The 20,887-nt window shown below is 42.6% G+C and overlaps 1 protein-coding gene across 1 annotated transcript; it reads left to right on the top strand.

The window, feature by feature from the left end:
* The first annotated feature begins 17,216 nt into the window (after positions 1 to 17,216).
* Positions 17,217 to 20,594, top strand: Arf6 (ARF GTPase 6). Its single transcript, XM_034514093.2, has one exon. The coding sequence runs from the start codon at positions 17,400 to 17,402 to the stop codon at positions 17,925 to 17,927; it is 528 nt and encodes a 175-aa protein (XP_034369984.1). The 5' UTR covers positions 17,217 to 17,399; the 3' UTR covers positions 17,928 to 20,594.
* Positions 20,595 to 20,887: the final 293 nt, after the last annotated feature.

The raw sequence follows: 20,887 nt of genomic DNA, 5'->3' as shown, positions 1-20,887 counted from the left end.
ACACTGACCGGGTTAATCCCGTCCTCTTGTCCCCTTGTGTTTGGGGATTAAAGCCAGTCTCCACAGCCGCCCTGCAGTTTATAACCATTTTAAAGCGAGTAGAAGGAGAATTTCCCCAGGAAGGGATGGAAGAGCAAGAGTGCTTTTTAAACGCGAATTTGAGACCAGACAAAAACCCAACGGTTGGCTTTTCCTGACTGACAAACACATCGTTATAGGTTCCTAATTTTATGGGCACTGCTCTCCGAGGTAGTATCTGCCGCATACTGTAGAACTCTCATTCAAGTTGAATGTGGTGGGTGCTATACAGCCCGAGTTTCATAAATTCTTGGCACCTCAAATATTCAAGAATTTCGTTAAGTAAAGATGTCAGATAAAAATAAAGTGAGAGTTCCTATGGAAGAAGGAGAAAAATTACTTCTCCCACACATCCCAGCGTTCTCTGAACATCTTCTAGTTCCGCATGCTACCGATTCATAAATTATTCAGGGTTCAAATATATGCTAATTAATTCGTCTAAATTTTTCTTTTTAAAAGTTCTAGTGTTATTAATAAACCATTTTAAAACTAAGAACAAAAACTATTAGTTTTGGACAGTGGAGGTGTGAGTGTGTGTGTGTATGTGTGTGTGTGTGTGTGTGTGTGTGTGTGTGTGTGTGTGTGGTTGTAATGGTCATTTTTGAGTAAAGGTCTTGCTATGTAGCCCAGGATGCCTTAGAACTCTGAATTCTCTTGCCTCTACCTTTTCCATAGCTGAAATTACCAACACACTTAGCACCTTGAGCAATTTTTAAATCAGTGAAACATATATTTAAAAGTTTAAAGTCGTAAGCATTCACTATAAGTTCTTAGCATGGGTGACCAAGAAAGCAAAAGCAAGCAGGAAAAGTGTCAAATTAGTATATCTAAATACATAAAGATTTTTGTAATTATTATTCTGGGTTTTGTTTTTTTGGGTTTTGTTTGTTTGTTTGTTTGTTTGTTTGTTGAGACAGGGCATGCTATGTAGTCAAGGCTAGTCTAAACTCATCCTATAACCCAGGCTGTGCTCAGACTCCCTCTGAGCCCAGCCTCATTGGTATTGGAATTATAGGTACATAGTATCATGCCCAGATCATGAACCTTTAACACTGGCAAATGTCTTAATCTAGTTCCTATTGTTGTAACAAAATACAAAAGGTTAAACAAAGTACGAAGTTCACAGTTTTAGGAGCTGGAACTCTGAAACTGAGTAGCCACATCTATTTCATCTATTTTTAACAAGGGCGGCTGCTCAGGCTACATTCCTGCGTCATGATGGAAGCACATGGGAAAGGGAGGGGACAGTTACAAGGTAAGACCAAAGCAGCAGGGGATGCACATGCCAGGCTTCTTCTTCTTATAACAGTTTCTTCATAAGGGAAACTGGGTTCTCCCAAGAACAATATCATTTCTGATTTTTAAAGGCCCTCACTGCTACACTGGGCACCAAGCGTCCAGCGCTCAGAAGGAATCCTAACACAGCATTTTATAGTAAGCAGCAGTTTTTAGTCGATCCTAAATACAACTAAAAGGCTAAATGTTCAACCAAAATATATACAGAGACATGGACATGGGGGAATTGATAGAAAATTGTGACCACCGTGGTATATTTAAAATCAAAGTACAGCCATGTTACAGAAGAGAGCAACAGATGTGAATCTTTTCAGCTCTTATCAGTCTTCCTCTGAGTCAACCTTCCTAATGCTGCAACCATTTAATATAGTTTCTCATGTTGTTGGTGACCCCCAACTATAAAGTTACTTTTTGTTGCTACTTCATAACTATAATCTTGCTACTCTTATGAATTATAAATATCTGTGTTTTCTGATGGTCATAAGTGACTCCTGCAAAAGAGTAGTTCCAACCCTCAAAGAGGTCATGACCCACTAGTCTGGTCCTGGTCTCTCCACCGAAGAAACCACAGCCTCTAGCCCGAGCTCAGCATGTTTACTATTTAGAGTTGAACAGAAAGGTGGGGTTATTGCATATAGTTGAACAAACAGGTAGGTTTATGGTATACAGTTGGATAAGGAGACAGGTTTATGGTATACAGCTGGATACGGAGACAGGTTTAGCTCATTTCAGTAGGCACAGTCTCTGTAGGAGAGCAGTCTTCAGGTTGTAACATCCAGAGGGAGAAAGATACAGTGGGCATTTTCTGCCACACTGTCAACATCCACGCTTGAATTAGAGCAAGATTTTGCCATGCCTCCGAACCTCATCCTAGGTGGAAGGTTTCTGCCGTCTTAATGGGGATCTTAATGGGGTCCTTGGAGTCCTTGCCACGGCTTTGCCACTGTCAACAATATTCACTCAGGGCTTTCTCGACTCCCTATAATACAAATCTATTTTTTTTAGTGTTATGAAGGTCAGAAGTCCCAAAGAGGTCTGCAGCAGCTCCATCTATGTAGGAGGCATGGGTGGGATTGGGGCGACGGTGGGGTGGGGGCGAGGCGGGGTTTCTCAGGAAAATCCCTTGAATTGTCTCTCATAGACTCCAAAGCCATATTCTTTGACTGGTAATCCCAAATGGCTTCAACATATGATTCCACGACATATCTCTTTCCATAACCCTGACTCTTGTCTTTTTATAAGGACCCTTAGATTATATTTGACCTATTGGAATAACCTCTCTACCTCACAACCCCAAAGTTAGTGGAATCTGTGAAGTTGTTTTATCCCCTAAGATCTCCGTTTGGCTGTTTCCAGATGTTAGAAAACAGATCTTTTTTTCTTCTTTTCTTTTTCTTTTCTTTTTCTTTAGGGGGCAGAAATTATGCCACTACTCATGCTTAAGTCCTACAATCTGAGAAGTTCTTCTAGAGATCTTAGAAAAGACTCAGAGGGCAGGAACACCAAGGCTAAGGAGCAAGCTAGGTACTCTGATGAAGTGATTATAGGTATAGTTAAGCTATTTCAAACCAAATGCAGGGATCTGTTTAGAAGAGGGGAAAACAAAACAATAAAATGAGATATATCAAAAATTGTTTTGTCTCTATTTTTTTAGTTGGGAGGGTGTAAACTTGTTATTGTTTTGTTTTAAAAATATTCAGCATGTCTGTTGTGCCTACCTGATAAATATGTATGACTTTTAAAGTCCTTCTGTTGTTTTACAGTCATAAGGACAGAGTCCAGACCTTATAAATTTTAAGTGAGGAGGAGTAGTATGGTTTCCTCAGGTTTCTAAGGTTTTAAAGGTTGTTTTGTATTAGTTTCAATAAGACTTAACATAAATGGATACAGATGAATGCGTTTAAAAAAAAAGACATTATACAAAACTATCCATAACTCAGGAACATAAACATAGCTAAATTTATAATTCGTCACTAAACTGTACATTGAGCTCTGTAAGTTGTTAGAAAAAGTGCTTTTTGTCAGGCAGCTGTTTTCATCTATTGCTTTTAAACGAACTAGCAATCCCTGCTGGTTCCTTGGGCAATAACATCTTTTTGAAAATACGTTCTGACTATACTCCGGTAGGAGTCAGTAGTGAGGCGGCCAAAAGTCTCTGAATAGCTTGAGGAAACCTGTTGTTTTAGCCCCGAAGGAAAGATAAAATCGGAGATTAGAGTGGGAAGGGGGTGGGAGAAAGTGGGAATGAGAAAGATTTAAAATAAAAATAAAGAGATTTAAATAAAAATACGAGGGGATAGGCATATTTTTATTGTATTATGTTGACTAATTCCTTTAAACCCTAAAAACGTACTTTGTCTTTTCTTAATGTTTGAAAACAAAACAAACTAGTAATAATAATAATACTTTTTTTTTTTAAAGGGTCAAACAAAAGAGACGGGGTCTCGCTATGTTGCCCAGGCTGGAGTGCAGTGGCTATTCACAGGCGCGATCCCACTACTGATCAGCACGGGAGTTTTGACCTGCTCCGTTTCCGACCTGGGCCGGTTCACCCCTCCTTAGGCAACCTGGTGGTCCCCCGCTCCCGGGAGGTCACCATATTGATGCCGAACTTAGTGCGGACACCCGATCGGCATAGCGCACTACAGCCCAGAACTCCTGGACTCAAGCGATCCTCCTGTCTCAGCCTCCCGAGTAGCTGGGACTACAGGCGTGCGCCACCGCGCCCGGCGAAAGCTGAGGGCGGCGGGGAGATACTAGAGCTTCGGCGAGGCGTGACGTCACCGGAGGCAGGGCAAAGCCTTTACTTACACGCCCAGATACGCCCAGCGCGGGCGGTCTAGAGGCCGTTTGACGTCACCTGGGCCCGCCTTCTTCCGCTGAAGCCTGGAGCCTTGTGTTTTATTCCAAATCTTGTGCATTCTCTCAAAAACTGTCCTGTGCTTCCTTGCTCGTAGGTGTATGCGCCGCGAGAGGGGAAGGGAGATCCCCACATGGTTGCTCTGAATCGCGTTGCTTTCCAGGCCTGCAGCCTCTGCTACCTCTCTGCATTGGGAAATGCTGGTTACAAGCGAACCATCTGTTCTAAATACTGTATACCATACAGTGTATAGCATGATCGTTCGTGGCAGAGGTTAGGAGTCCGAAAAGATGTTGAGACTAGCTGGAAGGAACGAAACCTAAGATATCTGTCTGCCCTCACCTATTCCTGGTGTGTCCCCCCCCCCCCCCAACATTGTGGAGGAAAACTAGTCCGTCGGTAGAGAGGGGTGAACGTGGATTCCTTACAGTTGTGTTGTCTTGCTTTAGGACAAGCTTTGGTTAAGAAGGCACGTAAGGGGAGAGAGAATTTTTCCGACCATAAGCAGACCTTCTTTGAGTTTTTCCTGTTTCCCCCTCCTCTAAAATTAATCCCTAGACTTTCGAGAAGGGAAACCCGTGGCCTCTTCTTAACTCAGTCAAAAACAATGGTTCCCTTGACGACTCTTTCCAACATAAAACAAAAGCGAACACCTGAAGGAGGTCGGCAGTGATTTTGATTTAGAGCAATAAAAGACTCAGTGTAAACCAAAGAGCTTCTCTTAAGGAATAAAAACGAAGATGTGGCCAAAGGTTAGTTGTACCCAAAGTCTCTTACCCCATTATTATATATTTTTGTTTGATATTTTTATCCCAGTGGACCACGTTTCATGGTTTCTTACCATTTTGAGTTCTCACCAGTGGCACATAAATCACAAGTGGTGTGATTTGCAGTTCTTGTTGAAAAATAAAATAACTTCTGTCCAGGGTGCCACACTCTTGGAATCTCAGCACTCAATAGGCAACTTAGACGGTCAAGAATTCAAATCCTGCCACATGGCACTTGAGGTATAAAACGAGAGAGAGAGAGAGAGAGAGAGAGAGAGAGAGAGAGAGAGAGAGAGAGAGAGAGAGAGAGAGAGAGAGAGAGAGAGAGAGAGAGAGAGAGAGAGACAGACAGACAGAGAGAGAGAGAGAGAGAGACAGAGACAGAGACAGAGACAGAGAGACAGAGACAGAGAATGAATCCCTCTTCCTATCTCTTCTTTTGCATCTCTTGGCACTAGAGGGCGCCAAAGAGGACTAGCCACATCCCTCCCCGCCCTCGCCTAGCCTAGCGTGCAAGCCAGTATGAGACTTGGTGATCAGATCCAGGACATGGGACAGCCCTAGGAAGAAAGAAACTAGAGTCTAAGGATGAGTAGCGTTGAGCCACTCTGCCGGCTCAGGGTTTTCTACCTCCGGACAGTCATAATACACTTGTGCCTCGTTTAAATCACTGTATTTGGGAGCCTCTGCATGGCCATAGTATGTTCTAACTCCTATGGTTCTCAACCTTCCTAACAGTGCCACTTTTTAATACAGTTCCTTGAGTTATGGTGATCCACCAACCATTAAATTATTTTCTTGCTACTTCATAAATGTAATTTTGCTACTGTTATGAATTATGAATATCTGATAGGCAGAACATCTGATATGCAACCCACAGGTTTGGAACTACCACACTGAATGAGGGACATTCACAGGAAAAAAACACCCAGATAACTAGAACTCAGAAAAGTGACAAACCAAAAGAACTCCAGTGTATACAGGACACCTGGTGTCATGACCCTTAAAATGTAAGTAGCAATTTTTCTAGTTTCTCCTACAATTTCTATTCATATAGTCTCTATATCCATACCAACTTTATTACTTTATTACCAACTTTAGTGGGGAGCTGGGCAGTGGTGGCACATACCTTTAATCCCGGCACATGGGCGGTAAAGGCAGGCGGATTTCTGAGTTTTCTGAGACCTAGGCCAGCCTGTTCTACAGAGTGAGTTCCAGGACAACCAAGGCTATACAGAGAAACCCTGTCTCAAAAAACAAAGCAAAACAAAACAAAAAAAAACCTCTTGTAAATGACACTTATTTTCTGCCTTTCTCATTTGTCACTATCCTTTAGTATCAGTAAATATTTAATTGTATTCATCATATGGTTGTGTGAGCTAAATCACTGTCAGCACCCACATTTAGCTTGTATTATGAATTAGTGATCGACACAATAGTTAGGGCTGTTTAGTGGATTCTGTATAAGCCAAGTAGTGTTTTGAGTTTAAGAAAGTTTTTGAGGTGTTGCCCAAGTTGGACTGGAATCCCAAATTAGAGCAACCCTGCCTCAGGCTCCTCACTGACATCAGGGACACCAGTTGTTTGCTTCTTACTGCAAAACAAACAAGGTAGTGTCAGATTTTCCTTTTGAGTGTGTGAAATAGGGTGTCACTATGTCCCAGGAACTTCCTATTAAGCCGGCCTCGAACTCCTAGGTAATCTCTTGAAATGTAACCTGTATTATGTGGAATCTGAGCCCTGAACATTGTTGTAGATAACACCCTCGTTGCAAACGGAATGTAAACCTGTCTATAAAGCACACCTTAGGACTCATGATGTTTCTTAATTAGTCCTATGAAGACATTAAACCAGGAAGAGCAAGGGGTCAGACAGAAAAGCTCTTCAGGGTCTTGGTTTTGAGACAAAAGCAGCCACCAGGGAAGCAGAGGACCAGAGGAAGCTGGACGCGGAAAGGATGTTGGAAGACGGCCGCCAGGCTGCTGGAGAGGGCGCAGAGTTTATAGAGGAGGTTGCCACAGAAAGGTTCGAAAGAAGTGTTTACAACACCAACTCAAGGCAGAAGCTTGCTTGGCGGGAAAACCAGCAACGGAGAGTCCGGAGCACTGCACGAGGGAGGGCGGGGCCGACAGACAGAGGAAGGTTGGGGCTCGTAGCGGAAGGGCGGGCCGGGAGGGGCGAGATGGGGCCCCTGATGAGCGCAAAGAAAACCAGTTACCGAAAGTGAGCTCCGTGAGCCCTTGAACCGGTTGTCCCGGAGCTGTGTCCACACCAAGCCCTCGCTTCCCCATCGTGAACAGACTTTTCTGAGGTTCGCCATAATGGGGTCGCCAGATACTGCATACAGAATATTTATTAAGATAGCTTTTATTTGCATTTTAGGGACGTGTATGTTGCAATCTGATCTTCCCTCTATTACATTTAATAATTGAGCCACGAAGTAACTCGAATTACACTTTGATATAGTCCATGTTTTCTTAATGGCAGCACCTTGATTGAAGGAGGAACCTTTAATGAGATTAATATTTTTTTCAAAACAAAAACTAGGCTGGGAATGTAACCTAACTGACATAGTGCTTGCCCAACTTTTGGGAAACCCTGGCTTCATGGATCAGATCCCCCACACCTCAGAATCTGATCATTGTAGCGCATGCCTGTAACCCTATCACCTGAGAGTTGGAGTTAGTAGGATCAAAAGTTCAAGTCCAGCCTCCAGTAAGTAAAGAATTCTGTGTACATTTGAGATGAGAAACCATCTCAAAAACAAAAAATATCAAAAACGAATTTCTTGTGTCAGAATACATACAAAGGCTAAAAATTACTTAACAAGTGTCATATTTAGTAGGCCTATTTTCTTCTGTTTGAATATATTTGACTTGCATCTGTCAACCATGCATAAATGTTTTGACATCTTAGAAGGTAGCAGAATTCCATTTCGGCATCGCTATTTATTACGATTCTGATCGGATTTCCCCAATATTTAACAGAATGTATTGAGAATACCCATTCTGCTGCTTTACAGTGGTGTGGCAGAGGCTCCTTGCTATTTATTTTGAAAATTGTTCCAATGCTTCTTTTAAGTCTACTAATGTTGGAAAGATTCTTCTCTTGAAGAATCCTTAGAAATGTTCCTAAGCCTGATGTCACATTCAGTCAAAATACTTATCATATCAATGTGCCTTTCCTGAATTTCTATTCTCAAGTCTAATTATTTGCCACAGTTAATGTATTTGAACAGGCTAATTTTTTTTTCTTTCTTTTTTTTTTTTTGGTTTTTTTGAGACAGGGTTTCTCTGTGTAGTCCTGGCTGTCCTGGAACTCACTCTGTAGACCAGGCTGGCCTCGAACTCAGAAATCCACCTGCCTCTGCCTCCCAAGTGCTGAGATTAAAGGCGTGCGCCACCACCACCCGGCTTGGCTAATTTTTTAAAACAATTTTTTACTTGTAAATCCAAAGGCTAAGTATAGCAGAGTTGTAAACATGGTGTGCTATTTACTCCAATTAACATGAATGCTACCGTTTAATCCTTGAAGAGCCTAGGTTTGATAGGAAATCCAGTTCTTCAAATTGTACAAGCTTTCATTTACTACCCTGAGAAATCAAGATAACACTCTTTGTCTGAAACATTCTGTTTACTCATCCAACAAGTACATACTGAGCCTCTGCTGTCTTCTAGTGTTCCAAAGTATTAATTTGGGGGGATAAAAGTAAGCATTGAAGTTAAAACTGTAAGCAAGGAATAATTTATTCAACATGTTACAGGCAGTCTAACCATTGTACAAATTAATAATGTCTGTTTACCTTGAATCCCAGGGAAAGGGCATCATTTCTGAGTAAGGACTGAAAATGTGTATAATCTTGTATGGTGTTTGGTCTTGATCATGAGTAACACAAAAATCCAAGGACCTTCCTTCTCAGGAGGTTTTAGGGCGTAGGACCTGCCTGGAGACTTCCTTCTCTCAAGAACTGTTATGAGAATATTGAAACTGCAAATAGCCTTCCAAGACTCAAATGGCAGCCAACTTTCACTTCTGCCCTTGTGAAGGGGGAAATTTCAAGCTTTTGTGTGTGAGGTTGGTTAGTCAACTTGTTAATATTTCGTTTCAGTTTTATGATGTGATTATTGAGTATACAGAGTCAAGGTTAGTGCTAAGGGGTGCTTCGTAAATACTGTATATTATCACAATTCACATGGTCAGTAATTAAGAATCAACTTGTTAATATTTCGTTTCAGTTTTATGATGTGATTATTGAGTATACAGAGTCAAGGTTAGTGCTAAGGGGTGCTTCGTAAATACTGTATATTATCACAATTCACATGGTCAGTAATTAAGAATGTTGCATTACACTGTGGCTTTTGTTTCACTTTTTATGACCACAAGGATTCACTCTTTCCTTGAGGTTGCATTTAGGGCCACTGCACTCTGCAAGCAGTTCTGTTTGTTTGTGGAGTACACAGAAGGCACAGGCTGCAACTGACCTCAGCCCCACTCCACTCAACAGTGGCAAAGCTCTGATTCATTTTGTGTTACAGTTTATTCTCAAAGAGGAGCATAGATAGATAGATATAATATATACTTACATTTTTCTGACTTATAATTTATTATTGGAGACTAATATTAATGCTTTATATGTTAATACAAAGGAAGTAATTTATCTCCTTTGATTTAAAGGTGTATTAATAATAGTTAGGAGAAGTGACAGATGCTTATAATTTCATTTCTTGGAAAGTGGAGGCAGACTAGCTATCAAGAGTTCAAGGTCATCCTTAGCTACAAATGGAGTTCAAGGACTGCCTAAGCTACATGCATCCATATGTCAAAAAACCAGGCATGCAGTTGGTTCATAAAGTAGACATCTGCTACCAGCTGGACAAGCTACCTCTACATAAAGTTTTTTTTAAAAAACTCTAGAAAAATAATTCTGGTTTTTTAAAAAAAGCAAAACCCAAAACACAGTAAGATGCAACTCCAAACCCACTGTGATAACAATAATAGAAACCAAAGTCTTGGTGAGTGCATGCTGTCATGAATATAGTTGGTATTCAAGAATTGTATACTTGAAAATAATTAAAATGGCCACACTTACATTTTGTGTTGGGAATATTTGCTTGGGGCTTTTTCCTATTGTGTTTCATGGGTCTGTTTGTCCATCCCCCAACAACACTATGCAGTCTCAACTGTAATAGATATATAGTAATATTGACAATGGGTATTTTGTCCTTTGCACTTTTTTAAAAAAGGTTATTTAGCTAGTGTGGCACTTTAGCCTTTCTGTATGAGAAGTTTTCTTGTTTTTGTTTGTTTGTTCTTTGAGGGTAGGTCCTACTATGTAGGCAAAGCTAGCCCAGAGCTTATTATGTAGCCTGGATGGGCCTCAAACTCCCAAGTTCTGGGTCTACGGGCATGCACAGTCATGCTCAGCTTCCCATGTATGCTTTATAATAATCTTTCCTACATCTTAAAAAAAAATAATGTCAGGACAGTTGGATGTATTCCCTGTATTCAGTGTAAAGAAATCTGAGACACAAGGATCAGTTGAAGGCTCTCCTGGGCTACATAAGTCCGGGCTTACCCTGGGATATATAGCAAGATCCTGTCTCAAACAAAGAAACAAACAAAAATTGGATAGACAAACACTAAAAAATTTCTCACCAGCATTTTTACTTTGAGACAGAATCTCATTATGCAGCCCCAGTTGCTGCCCTGGAACTCTATGTAGAGCAGGCTGGCCTTGAACACACTTTTTTTTTTTTTTTTTTTTTTTTTTTTTTTTTTTTTTTGAGACAGGGTTTCTCTGTGCAAGCCTGGTTGTCCTGGAGCTCACTCTGTAGACCACGCTGGCCTCGAACTCAAAAATCCACCTGTCTCTGCCTCCCAAGTGCTGGGATTAAAGGCAGGCCCCACCACTGCCCAGCGAACTCACTCTCAAAGACCTGCTTGCCTCTGTCTCCCAGCTGCTGGGTTTATAATGTGTGTCAATACATTCAGTCAGATTTTTTTTTTTTTTTTTTGAGAGAGAGAGAGGGTTTTATGTGCTCAGACTGGCCTTGAAATCACTTTGTAACTAATGATGACCTTGAAATCCTGATCATCCTGCCGTTGACTCTCAAATACTGGGATTACAAATATGTACCAGGATGTGTACAAATGTGCCCCACTTGGGAAGTGTTAGGGGTTGAACTCATGGTTTCACGAACATATCTTCCATATTTTTGCTGAGGTTTTTTGTTTGTTTGTTTGTTTGTTTGCCAAAATAGGAACAGCCCCATATTGTGCTTAGCTAAGCTGTTGTTAAATCAGTTATAGTGTAACGTTTACCTAGGATTTTACAACCATTTCCACACTCATAAATCTTGGCTGCTGTGTTCAAAACTGATCTCAGAGTAGAAGCTACAGCAGGTAAACACATATTGATGGTTCAAAGGTCTGAGCAGCATCAAAGCTGCCCCTGTGTTTGTTCTTGGTACATACACCATGTGTACTTACAAAGCAAAACCTCAAAAGGATGTGGAACAGAGAGTCTCAGGCGTTTGTTTGTGGGTGGTATTTCCCCTTCTGTCCTGAAGCTGTTCACCAGCGCCTGCCCTGAGTTTCCAAGCTCTCCTCTCAATGCCGGGCGGTCTTCATTCCCCTTTCTTCATCCTTCTTGCTCACTTTATTACCTTACTTATTCTCACTTTACTTTAGTCTAAGTTTTAAAAGAGTAAAATTGCTATTTTATCCATTCTTTGTTGAGATTTGGAGGGTTAGCTCCCCCCCCCCATTGTATAAATGGAATGCTCTTCTTCTAACTAGGACTCCTTTGAAAAGATGACCTTTAACCTACAAGTTAGGCAGATAAAGTGCAAAATTCTATGCTAGAGGCAAAAGCGCAACAGAGGGTGCTAATCTTGTGAGATACTTTAAATTACTGACTGTTTAGTACCATTGTGATATCACTAACTAGAAGCTAGTTTGCATATATATCGATATATATATGCATATACATATATATCTATATATCTATATCTATATCTATATATCTCAAAATGCAGCCACTAGGTTACTGTATTGGGTACACATCCAAGGAGCTGATAATACAGACCCCACGACTGTCATCACAAATGCAGCATGCAGTGTTGTCTTAGTACTATTAAAGTTTGGAATATTCAGTGATTAACTGAATTAGAGCAGCTTCAATGACTGAGCCTCTCTGTTTTTAAAAAAATAACTCAAGACTATCAACATTGTAAAGTCTTCATCAGTTTCTGCTGAAATAATAGACTAGTTTCAGCTTAAGATTATTCTTCTGATATTAAAAAATCAAAATTTTTTTCCCCTAAGACAGGGTTTCTCTATGTATTCCTGGCTGTCCTGGAACTCACTCTTTAGACCAGGCTGGCCTTGAACTCACAGAGATCCACCCACCTGCCTCTGCCTCCTGAGTGCTGGGATTAAAGGCATGTGCCACCATTGCTGGGCTCAAAAAAAAAAAAAAGTGAAATTTCTGATTAAGGCAGGATTTCACCTTGTGTAGCTTTGGCTGGTCTGGAACTCACTATGTAGGTTAAGCTGGCCTTGAACTCACGGAGGTTCATCTTTGAGTGCTTTGGAGTGCTGAAAGCAAAGGCATTCACATCCAGCTAAAACTCTGGAACCTCGAATCTCTCAAATTTCAAATCCTGGAACACCACACCAATTAGTTAATTGGTTGAGTACAGCTAACTCACACAAATCCTATGGAACACCAAGGCAGGAGAGCGGATTTATTTGCTCATCTTCATCTTTCCTTACTCTTAACTTGGGAATAGGTCCAAATAGGAGAGGTTAAATTGTTGTCCTATATCAACGTGAGCTTCAACCACAGTCTGCTACTTTTTGCCCAAGATCCATGTCATGGAAGTTAGCCAGTTTTTGCCCTGAACATCTTCAGTAACTAGCTTAAATTTTCTAAATGAAACTTCATCATTCTGTAGACCCTCAAGGCTCACTTCAAACATGGGACCCTTGAGGCTGTCGGATACAGTTTTGGTTACTTGAGTCCCTTGTGACCGTCATTTCCCCCATGTTTTTAATACTAGCTGGAGCTTTCACGTCACACCAGTCTTAGAAAGTGGATCCACCTCTCACCACACGCTTGCTCTTGCCGACTACCATGGTACTCCTTAGAGAGCCAAAGGGATGGATGTACATTGCCATTGTCCAGTTTTCTGTTGAGTCTGTGTTTGCTGCCTTTGTTTTCATTAAAACACCTTCTGAGTTGGTGCTCCACAATGCTGTTGCACTAAGGCAGGGGATGCCAAGTCAGACACCTGTTTGGGTGAACCTCCCTGCCTCAGTTTCCCTAGTGCTGGGATTATAGGCATCTAGTCTCTGAGCTTTCTTTACTTTTGTTTTGGAGCCTTCATCTGCGTAAAACAAAGGAGTAAAACAGTACCAGCTGAGAAATATATTTTGTTTCATAAACACAAATATTATTGGGAGGAGGATGCAGGAGGATTGCTATAAATTCAAGGCCAGCCTGGGCAATTGTGGAGATTCTATAGATCAGCATAGTCTGCTAGCTTACCACATTCTATCGCAGTTTAGGGCTCAGGGTTCAATCCCCAGTTCTGCAAGAATAAAAATGTCAACAAGAGTTAACAAAATGTATACATACAAATGTTAGTTTGTTCATAAAATATTTCACTGAATGGAAATATATTCAAAATCAAAAAGGATTTGATTTTTTTTTCCTGACACAGAGTAATACAATGTAGCCTTGGCTGGAACTCTTTATCTGGACCAAGCTGGCCTTGAACTCACATAGATCTGCCTCCATGGTGTGATTAAAGGGATGTGCTGCCATGTCTGGCTGAGTTGGTTTTGTTTTTTGTTTTTTTATTGTTTTTGAGACACTGTAGCTGAGATTGGCTTTAAACTTGCAGTAATTCTCCTGCCTCACCCTCCCAAGTACTGAATTTTAAGTGTTAGCCACTGCTCCTGGCTTTAAATTTTACTTGAAAATTGTTTCCAATATTCTAGGCACAGAAGAACAAGTACCACTTCATCTCACTCTTGTAATATAAAAAGTTGACTTCATAGAAATGGAGAGTAGAATGGTCATCACCAGCAACTACAGAACGTAGGAGGGATCTGGGTGGGATCTGGGTGGGAAAGCTACTGCTGATGCTTTATTAAATGGATCTGACCCACCTATCAAATTGCCTTCTGAATAAATGTTTGCACATAGTCTAGTGCTGCTGCCAGCACTGGGCGGCAGTGACTGCAGAGCTTCATGACTGTTGAGTGCCAAGCCATAAACAGTACATCTATATTATCTCTTCCAAGGCTCAGGGAAAAATCATGGAAGAATATAAGAGCCTGGGGAGGGAGGGGGAGTGACAGGGGGAAGGGGGAGTGGGAGTGCAGGAGCCAGAGAGGGAGAGAGAGGGGGGTAACCTGGACTTCCAGGCATTCCTGAACTCACAACAGCCATGATTACCTACCTGAGATTGGGCCTGTAATTTCTTTGTCATGGAAGTGGGGAGGAGCTCATGTGTCTCTCCTCTCCCCATTTTATATGCAGCTAACAGGGAAAGGGGAAGGAGAGGCATGCTGTAAGTGGTGGAGCTACTGGTAAGGTATAGCCATGTTCCTGTAAACAACACTAACGAAATCACTGTCACAAAAATTTAAAAGAAAAAAAAAAGGCATGAAAGTAGAAGGGGGCCCAGTTGACGAGAAAGTCAGTGAAAAGGGATTAAGAGAAGGTAACAGAGGGTGAGTATAACTGAAAAAGATTATGTACACACTTGAAAAGGTCAAAATGAAATGGATTATTATGTACAATTAATACAATAGAAAAGTCAAATGAAAATTATTCCCCAGAAGGAGTCAAGAAAATAAAATGTTTCATCTGTGGCATGGTTTAATAGTTGACTAAATTATTACCATTTGTGTTTTGAATCTTTTTTTTTTTTTTTTTTTGAGACAGGATTTCACTATGTAACCTTGACTTGGTCTGGAACTCGATATGTAGAGCGGGTTGGCCTCAAACTCAGAGATATCCATCAGTCTCTGCCTCCCCAGTGCTGGGGTTAAAGGCATACACCACCTTGAATGTTTCTAAATTACATTGGGCTTTGTGTGTGTGTGTCTATCACACTTCGTGCTAGTGGGGTTCAGAGGACAACTTGTAGGAGTAAGATCTCCTGCCTCCATATGGGTCTCAAGGATTGAATTCAAGTCAGGGTGGGTGGCAAGTGCTTTAATCACTGAGCTGTATCAACCGGCCCCCAAAATGACCTATTTAAAAAAAAAAAAAGAAGCATGGTATACATAATTCTTACTATAAGCGACTATCTTCTGACCATTGCTATTTGTTTTGTACTATAATTATTATTTAATCATTTATTATTGGGGCTGGGGAGATGACTTAGTGGATAAAAGGCACTTGCTTTGTAAGCGTTAAGTACCAGAGTTCCAATCTTCAGTCAGCACCTAAGTAAAAAGCCTGCTGTGGTTTCTAGTACCTGTTGCTCCATTTGATCACACCTGTAATAGCCCACCCCTTGTCCTGGGAGGTGGAGGCTGGAGAATAACAGTGAATGTCAGGCCAATACTTGTTAAATAGAGTGACACACACTCTAACCTAGACTGACCTACAATTTAAGGTCACCCTCGACCCTCTGCCTCAGCCTCATTAGTTCTGGGATAGGAGTGAGCCATCATGTCCGGCTGATGACTTCAATTTTTAAAAATTATAAAATAATAACAGTTTATTATCATATGCTGTTGTAGCAATTTCTTTGAACTTTCCAGTTTTTTCTCCTTATGTCTTTTTTTTGCCTTTATTTTTATTTGAAATTTCACCTTAACCTTAACACTATCCATTTAAGACAAAAAAGGTTTACTGGGCCAGCAAGATGGCTTAGTAGGTAAAAGTGCTGGCTGCCAAGCTTGAGGACTTGAGTTTGATACTTGGGACCTACAAAGGGGAGAACTGGCTCTGGCAAGTTGTCCTCTGACCTCTCTCTCTGTGCATACGCACACTAAATGAAAAAAGTATTTGAAAATAAAAACAAAACCCAAATCGTTTCCTTATTGTGCATGGAGATCAGAAGTCAATTTAAGGGAGTTGGTTCTCTCCTTCCTGGGGAATGAAGGCGGGTCCGCCCTCTCGGTGGCAGGCTTTACCCACATAGCCATCTCGTCGGCCCTCACGGTCTATTTCCTAAGAAATGCGGGTGGTTCGGACGAGACTTACAAAGAGAACGAGTTTAAACTTTCAAAGGCAGGGCTTAGGGGCAACCCCAACACGAATGAAAAAGTGCGGGCTACTTTGAGGGAGATTCTATGGAACACTGGCCTCCCACGTGTCTTTCAGGAAACTGAAGGAAGTCGGGAGGCTACGGGGTAAAAAGGAGACCCGGGTGCGGAAGGCTGGGGCGAGCGGGAGGGACTTCGCACAGGGGGTCGGCGAGCAAGCCTGGGGAGGCGTGGGTGGGGGCGTTGGTCCCGAGGGCAGACGAAGCCCACCCTCAGTGGATTTGCGCCCCGCTTTTGAGTGGCGGAGAAGAAAAACCGCGGAGACCCTTGTAGAGCGACAGGTGGGCGAACGGCCAGCCCCACGCCAGCAGGTTCCGCGAGGCGCCTGCGTGAGCCCCCCGAGCCGCCGTAGCCCCGCCCCCCGGCGCGTGGCGCCCGTGACGTTAGGCGCGCGGGCCACTCTCCTTTCAGAGGTCGCGCTCTTCCGAACGGGCGGCCGGCGGTGCGCATGCGCAGTCGGGAGGGGAAGTGAGGCGGTTTCCTCGGCGCCTTTTCCGGCAGCGGCGGCAGCAGAGCTGGGAGGAGGAGGTGGAGGCCGGAGGGAACCCGCGCTTGGGGCGGCGGCTGGAGGTAACCTCAAGGGCCGAGCCCGAAAGCCGGGCCGCGTCGGTCTCAGCACCCTCGGAGTCCCGGCGGTAACTCCCTTCTCCCTCTCTGTGTCCCTGCAGGCAGCACCGAGTTCCCGCGAGGATCCATGACCTGACGGGGCGCGGAGCCGCGCTCTTCGTCGGGTGCCCAGGGTCGGTGTCGAGCCCGGTGCTCGCAGGCCGGCCGGAGGGCCGCAGTTTGACCGGCCGCGTGCTGAGGCGGCGGAGGAGCTGTCGGCGGCGCTCGCGCGGCGCCTGCGGGGGGAAGGGCAGTTCCGGGCCGGCCGCGCCTCGCCTCAGCAGGGCGGCGGCTCTCCCGGCGCAGACGCAGGGCCCCGGCGGCGGGCGATGCCCGAGTGAGCGCGGGCCGGGCCCCTGCCCCTAGCAGGCAGCTTCGCGCAGGCCGCAGGGCGTCCTCGCGGCGGGGCGGCTACGTCTCGGGCTCGCGGCGGCGGCGGCTTTGTAGGCTGAGGGGACCCGGGACACCTGAATGCCCCCGGCCCCGGCTCTTCCGACGCGATGGGGAAGGTGCTATCCAAGATCTTCGGGAACAAGGAAATGCGGATCCTCATGCTGGGCCTGGACGCAGCCGGCAAGACAACGATCCTGTACAAGTTGAAGCTGGGCCAGTCGGTGACCACCATTCCCACAGTGGGCTTCAACGTGGAGACGGTGACTTACAAAAACGTCAAGTTCAACGTGTGGGATGTGGGCGGCCAGGACAAGATCCGGCCGCTCTGGCGGCATTACTACACCGGGACCCAGGGTCTGATCTTCGTGGTAGACTGCGCCGACCGCGACCGCATCGACGAGGCCCGCCAGGAGCTGCACCGCATTATCAATGACCGGGAGATGAGGGACGCCATAATCCTCATCTTCGCCAACAAGCAGGACCTGCCTGATGCCATGAAACCCCACGAGATCCAGGAGAAACTGGGCCTGACCCGGATTCGGGACAGGAACTGGTATGTGCAGCCCTCCTGTGCCACCTCCGGGGACGGACTCTATGAGGGGCTCACATGGTTAACCTCTAACTACAAATCCTAATGAGCGTCCTCCACCCATCCCCCGGAAGGAGAGAAATCAAAAACCCATTCATAGGATTATCGCCACCATCATCACCTCTTTCAATTGCCACTCTCTTTTGAATCTGAACTCTGGAGTTACAGTTCTACAGTTTAGTGGGGTCGGGGTTTTCTTTGTTTCCTTTTTTTTTCTTTTTTTCCCTTTTGGCTTTGCATTAGGATGCTCTGATCAGACATTTGACACGAATACAGTGCTAGATGCTCTTGTGACTTCCAGCAAATGGGGTGGGGTAATAGCAACTCTTGGTAAAGTCCTTTATAATAATGGTTTGATTTTTTATTTTTCGAGAGAATCTCCTCCCTGCCCCCATGTATGCTTTTTTCCTTTTTGCCCAGTTTCTTATCACTTGCTGTAGATGGCTTATTTTGCATTCATGCAGACTGTGTTCCAAGTCTGTTTCATCTAGTAAACTGAAAATTATTGCTTAATCAAACTGCCGTTTGTCTTTTATATTTAAGGCCTTCCCCCTTCCTTGTTAGCCCTAACTTAGCAGTTTCAAATGTGACCTTTTATAGCCAAGACCAGTATGGTGAACTAAGCCCACAGTGGCAGAGTAATGAGTAATAGCAGTGTAATGTTCCAGTTGCACATCAGTGTGTCAGACAGGTAATGTAAAGACTCCCTTGAAGTGTCAGCCACTAACAGGCATGAGTAGGAGTGAAACTCAAGCTCTCTTTACCATAGCTAACTTTGCCGCATAAAACAAGCATAACCTGTAAAGGGTGCAGGTCTTTTTCACTGCAAAGTTAGCAACTTTGCTGTTTCCCTCTTCTTACCTTTAAAAATACTCTTTCCAGAAAATGGAGCAATAATGGTATATGCCACACACAGATGAAATATTTGTAGATATTTTAAAGTGACTTTTGGGCAAAACTGGAATGTTACCTTGTTTCATATGTCTTAAGACCAGTAGTTTTAAAATTACTAAACATTTACTTTGCTCACTAATAAAACATTTAAAAAGTCAAATTACATGCACCTTTAACCTAGCTGGAAAAAAAAAACACATTCCTGTTTTCACATTACAGCAGCTGATTAGACGGAAGATATGTGACATTTTTTAAATAGATGAGTGATGTACATCTCCATTAAGACACTGGAAAAGATGTTTTATTTTAAAAAGGTATTTAGTTTTGCTTGATTGTAGGATTTACTCATGCAGATATCCTGTTGGTTCTGTAGTATAATATCTCCTTTAAGGAAGGAAATGTGCTGAATGAATGGCATAGATTGGATGACAAAGGGGAAGTAAAGAACCTGGAGAGAAAGAACCTACAGATGACAATGAATGTAAATTAACTTTTAAGGGTAAGCATTGTGCTCGCTGGTCATATCCAGATCTTAAGATGAGCTGCTTAGGACCAGTAACTAGATTGAGACCACTATAGTAACTTTTTGAACCAAATGTTAATGTTGATTCTGAATTGTGGAGCAGCATCTGGTTCTTCAGTAGCCTTAAGGATTAATTTAGTGATCCTCAAGGAGTTAAACTTAGGGAATTTGGGAAATGTAGACTGCACGGGCAGTATACTGGAAAAGGTGGAATGGTTTTGTTTATGAGGGTGTCTGAAAATTAAAATCAAGCCGGATATCATGGTAAAGTTGGACAGTATTGGTCCTTCACGTTTTGGCCATATTGTATAATGGAGCTTTTACCAAAGATGTAGGAGAAGCAGAAGGCTATACAAAAATGAGCTGTAAGTAAAGCATTTAACTTAAATGAGAAAAGGTGCTATGTTGTAGGCTCCTATTGGTGCAGAGGGATTGTTGATTCAAATGCAACAAAAGCCTGAAGTTCTCAGTTTCACATTCATAGAAGTATCTCTAGAAATGAGGCTGATTCACATTTAAGAACATTTTAGTTGCTTTTTAAAGTTCCCAAAGCTCCACCGTAAATGTAATTCTTAGTGTTTTAAATGATTACATTTTAAGGTACATAAATATGGTTATACAAATATCAATGCTATAGTAACATCCTGAAACAAAATAAGCACAAAGGTATAAATGCCTAAACTGGAGGAAACTTGAAACCCTCATGTTGATTCTTAAATGTAGTGTTCTAACTTGTGACAGACAGATTGGTAGACAGCCATTTTTTTGTGTCTTAAAATAATTGGGGGCATAGTTAAAATTTTATACAAGTGATTGCTGTTACTGAATGTTGCAGGTGAGATGGGTTATTTTTAGCTTATTTGAAATGTCTAAAGAGGTGGGAGGGGGAAGACACATTTGAAATTTGAAAAACCCTAAACCTTTTGGAAAGAAAGTGTAATTTTTCACTTACATTTCTTTAGACTATAAGAGGTTTATGAATGATGTAGTTAAGTTGAACCATAACCATTGGTGATTATGAAGCAAAAATTAGAGCCTGCAGAAAAAGTTATAATGGAAGGATTAAAAAAAAATCCTAAAGATTTTGTTTAATTGCATCAATTTCTGTATTTGTGTGAATTTATAAACATGCAGTAAGTTTTGAATGAGGTTAATCTTGTCTAATATAAGTAACTGAGTCTGTAGACTGTGATCCCCTCCCCCAGCTAAAAGAGTGCAGTACTTGGAAATTGTTCTTTATGGTTGTAGTGTTTCTGAAGCACTAACATGCAGAAAATAAAGGAATTACACAGTGCAGTTTCTTGCTTATATTACTTGGAGTAGATAAGCGGGATGTATTGGTATCTTGGGCCATGTTATTTTCCAGGGATATATGGTAAAAAGTGAATTTGAGACTCATCTGACTCTCATAATAAAAGATTAAACCCCCCCCCAATAGTGCCTGTTTAAGGTGTTCCCTGTTTTATTTTCACCAAACTTTTGACAACTGAGGGTACAGTAGCAGTTGAAGATATTTAGGTTTCCCTCACTCTTGTGAAGACAGGCAAGTAAGTGCTCCATCACACACTGGATCCCTGACCCTTTTACTT

Source organism: Arvicanthis niloticus, chromosome 11 (genome assembly GCF_011762505.2).
Source record: "Arvicanthis niloticus isolate mArvNil1 chromosome 11, mArvNil1.pat.X, whole genome shotgun sequence".
Lineage (NCBI taxonomy): Eukaryota > Metazoa > Chordata > Mammalia > Rodentia > Muridae > Arvicanthis > Arvicanthis niloticus.
This window is presented reverse-complemented; position numbering and strand designations above follow the sequence as displayed.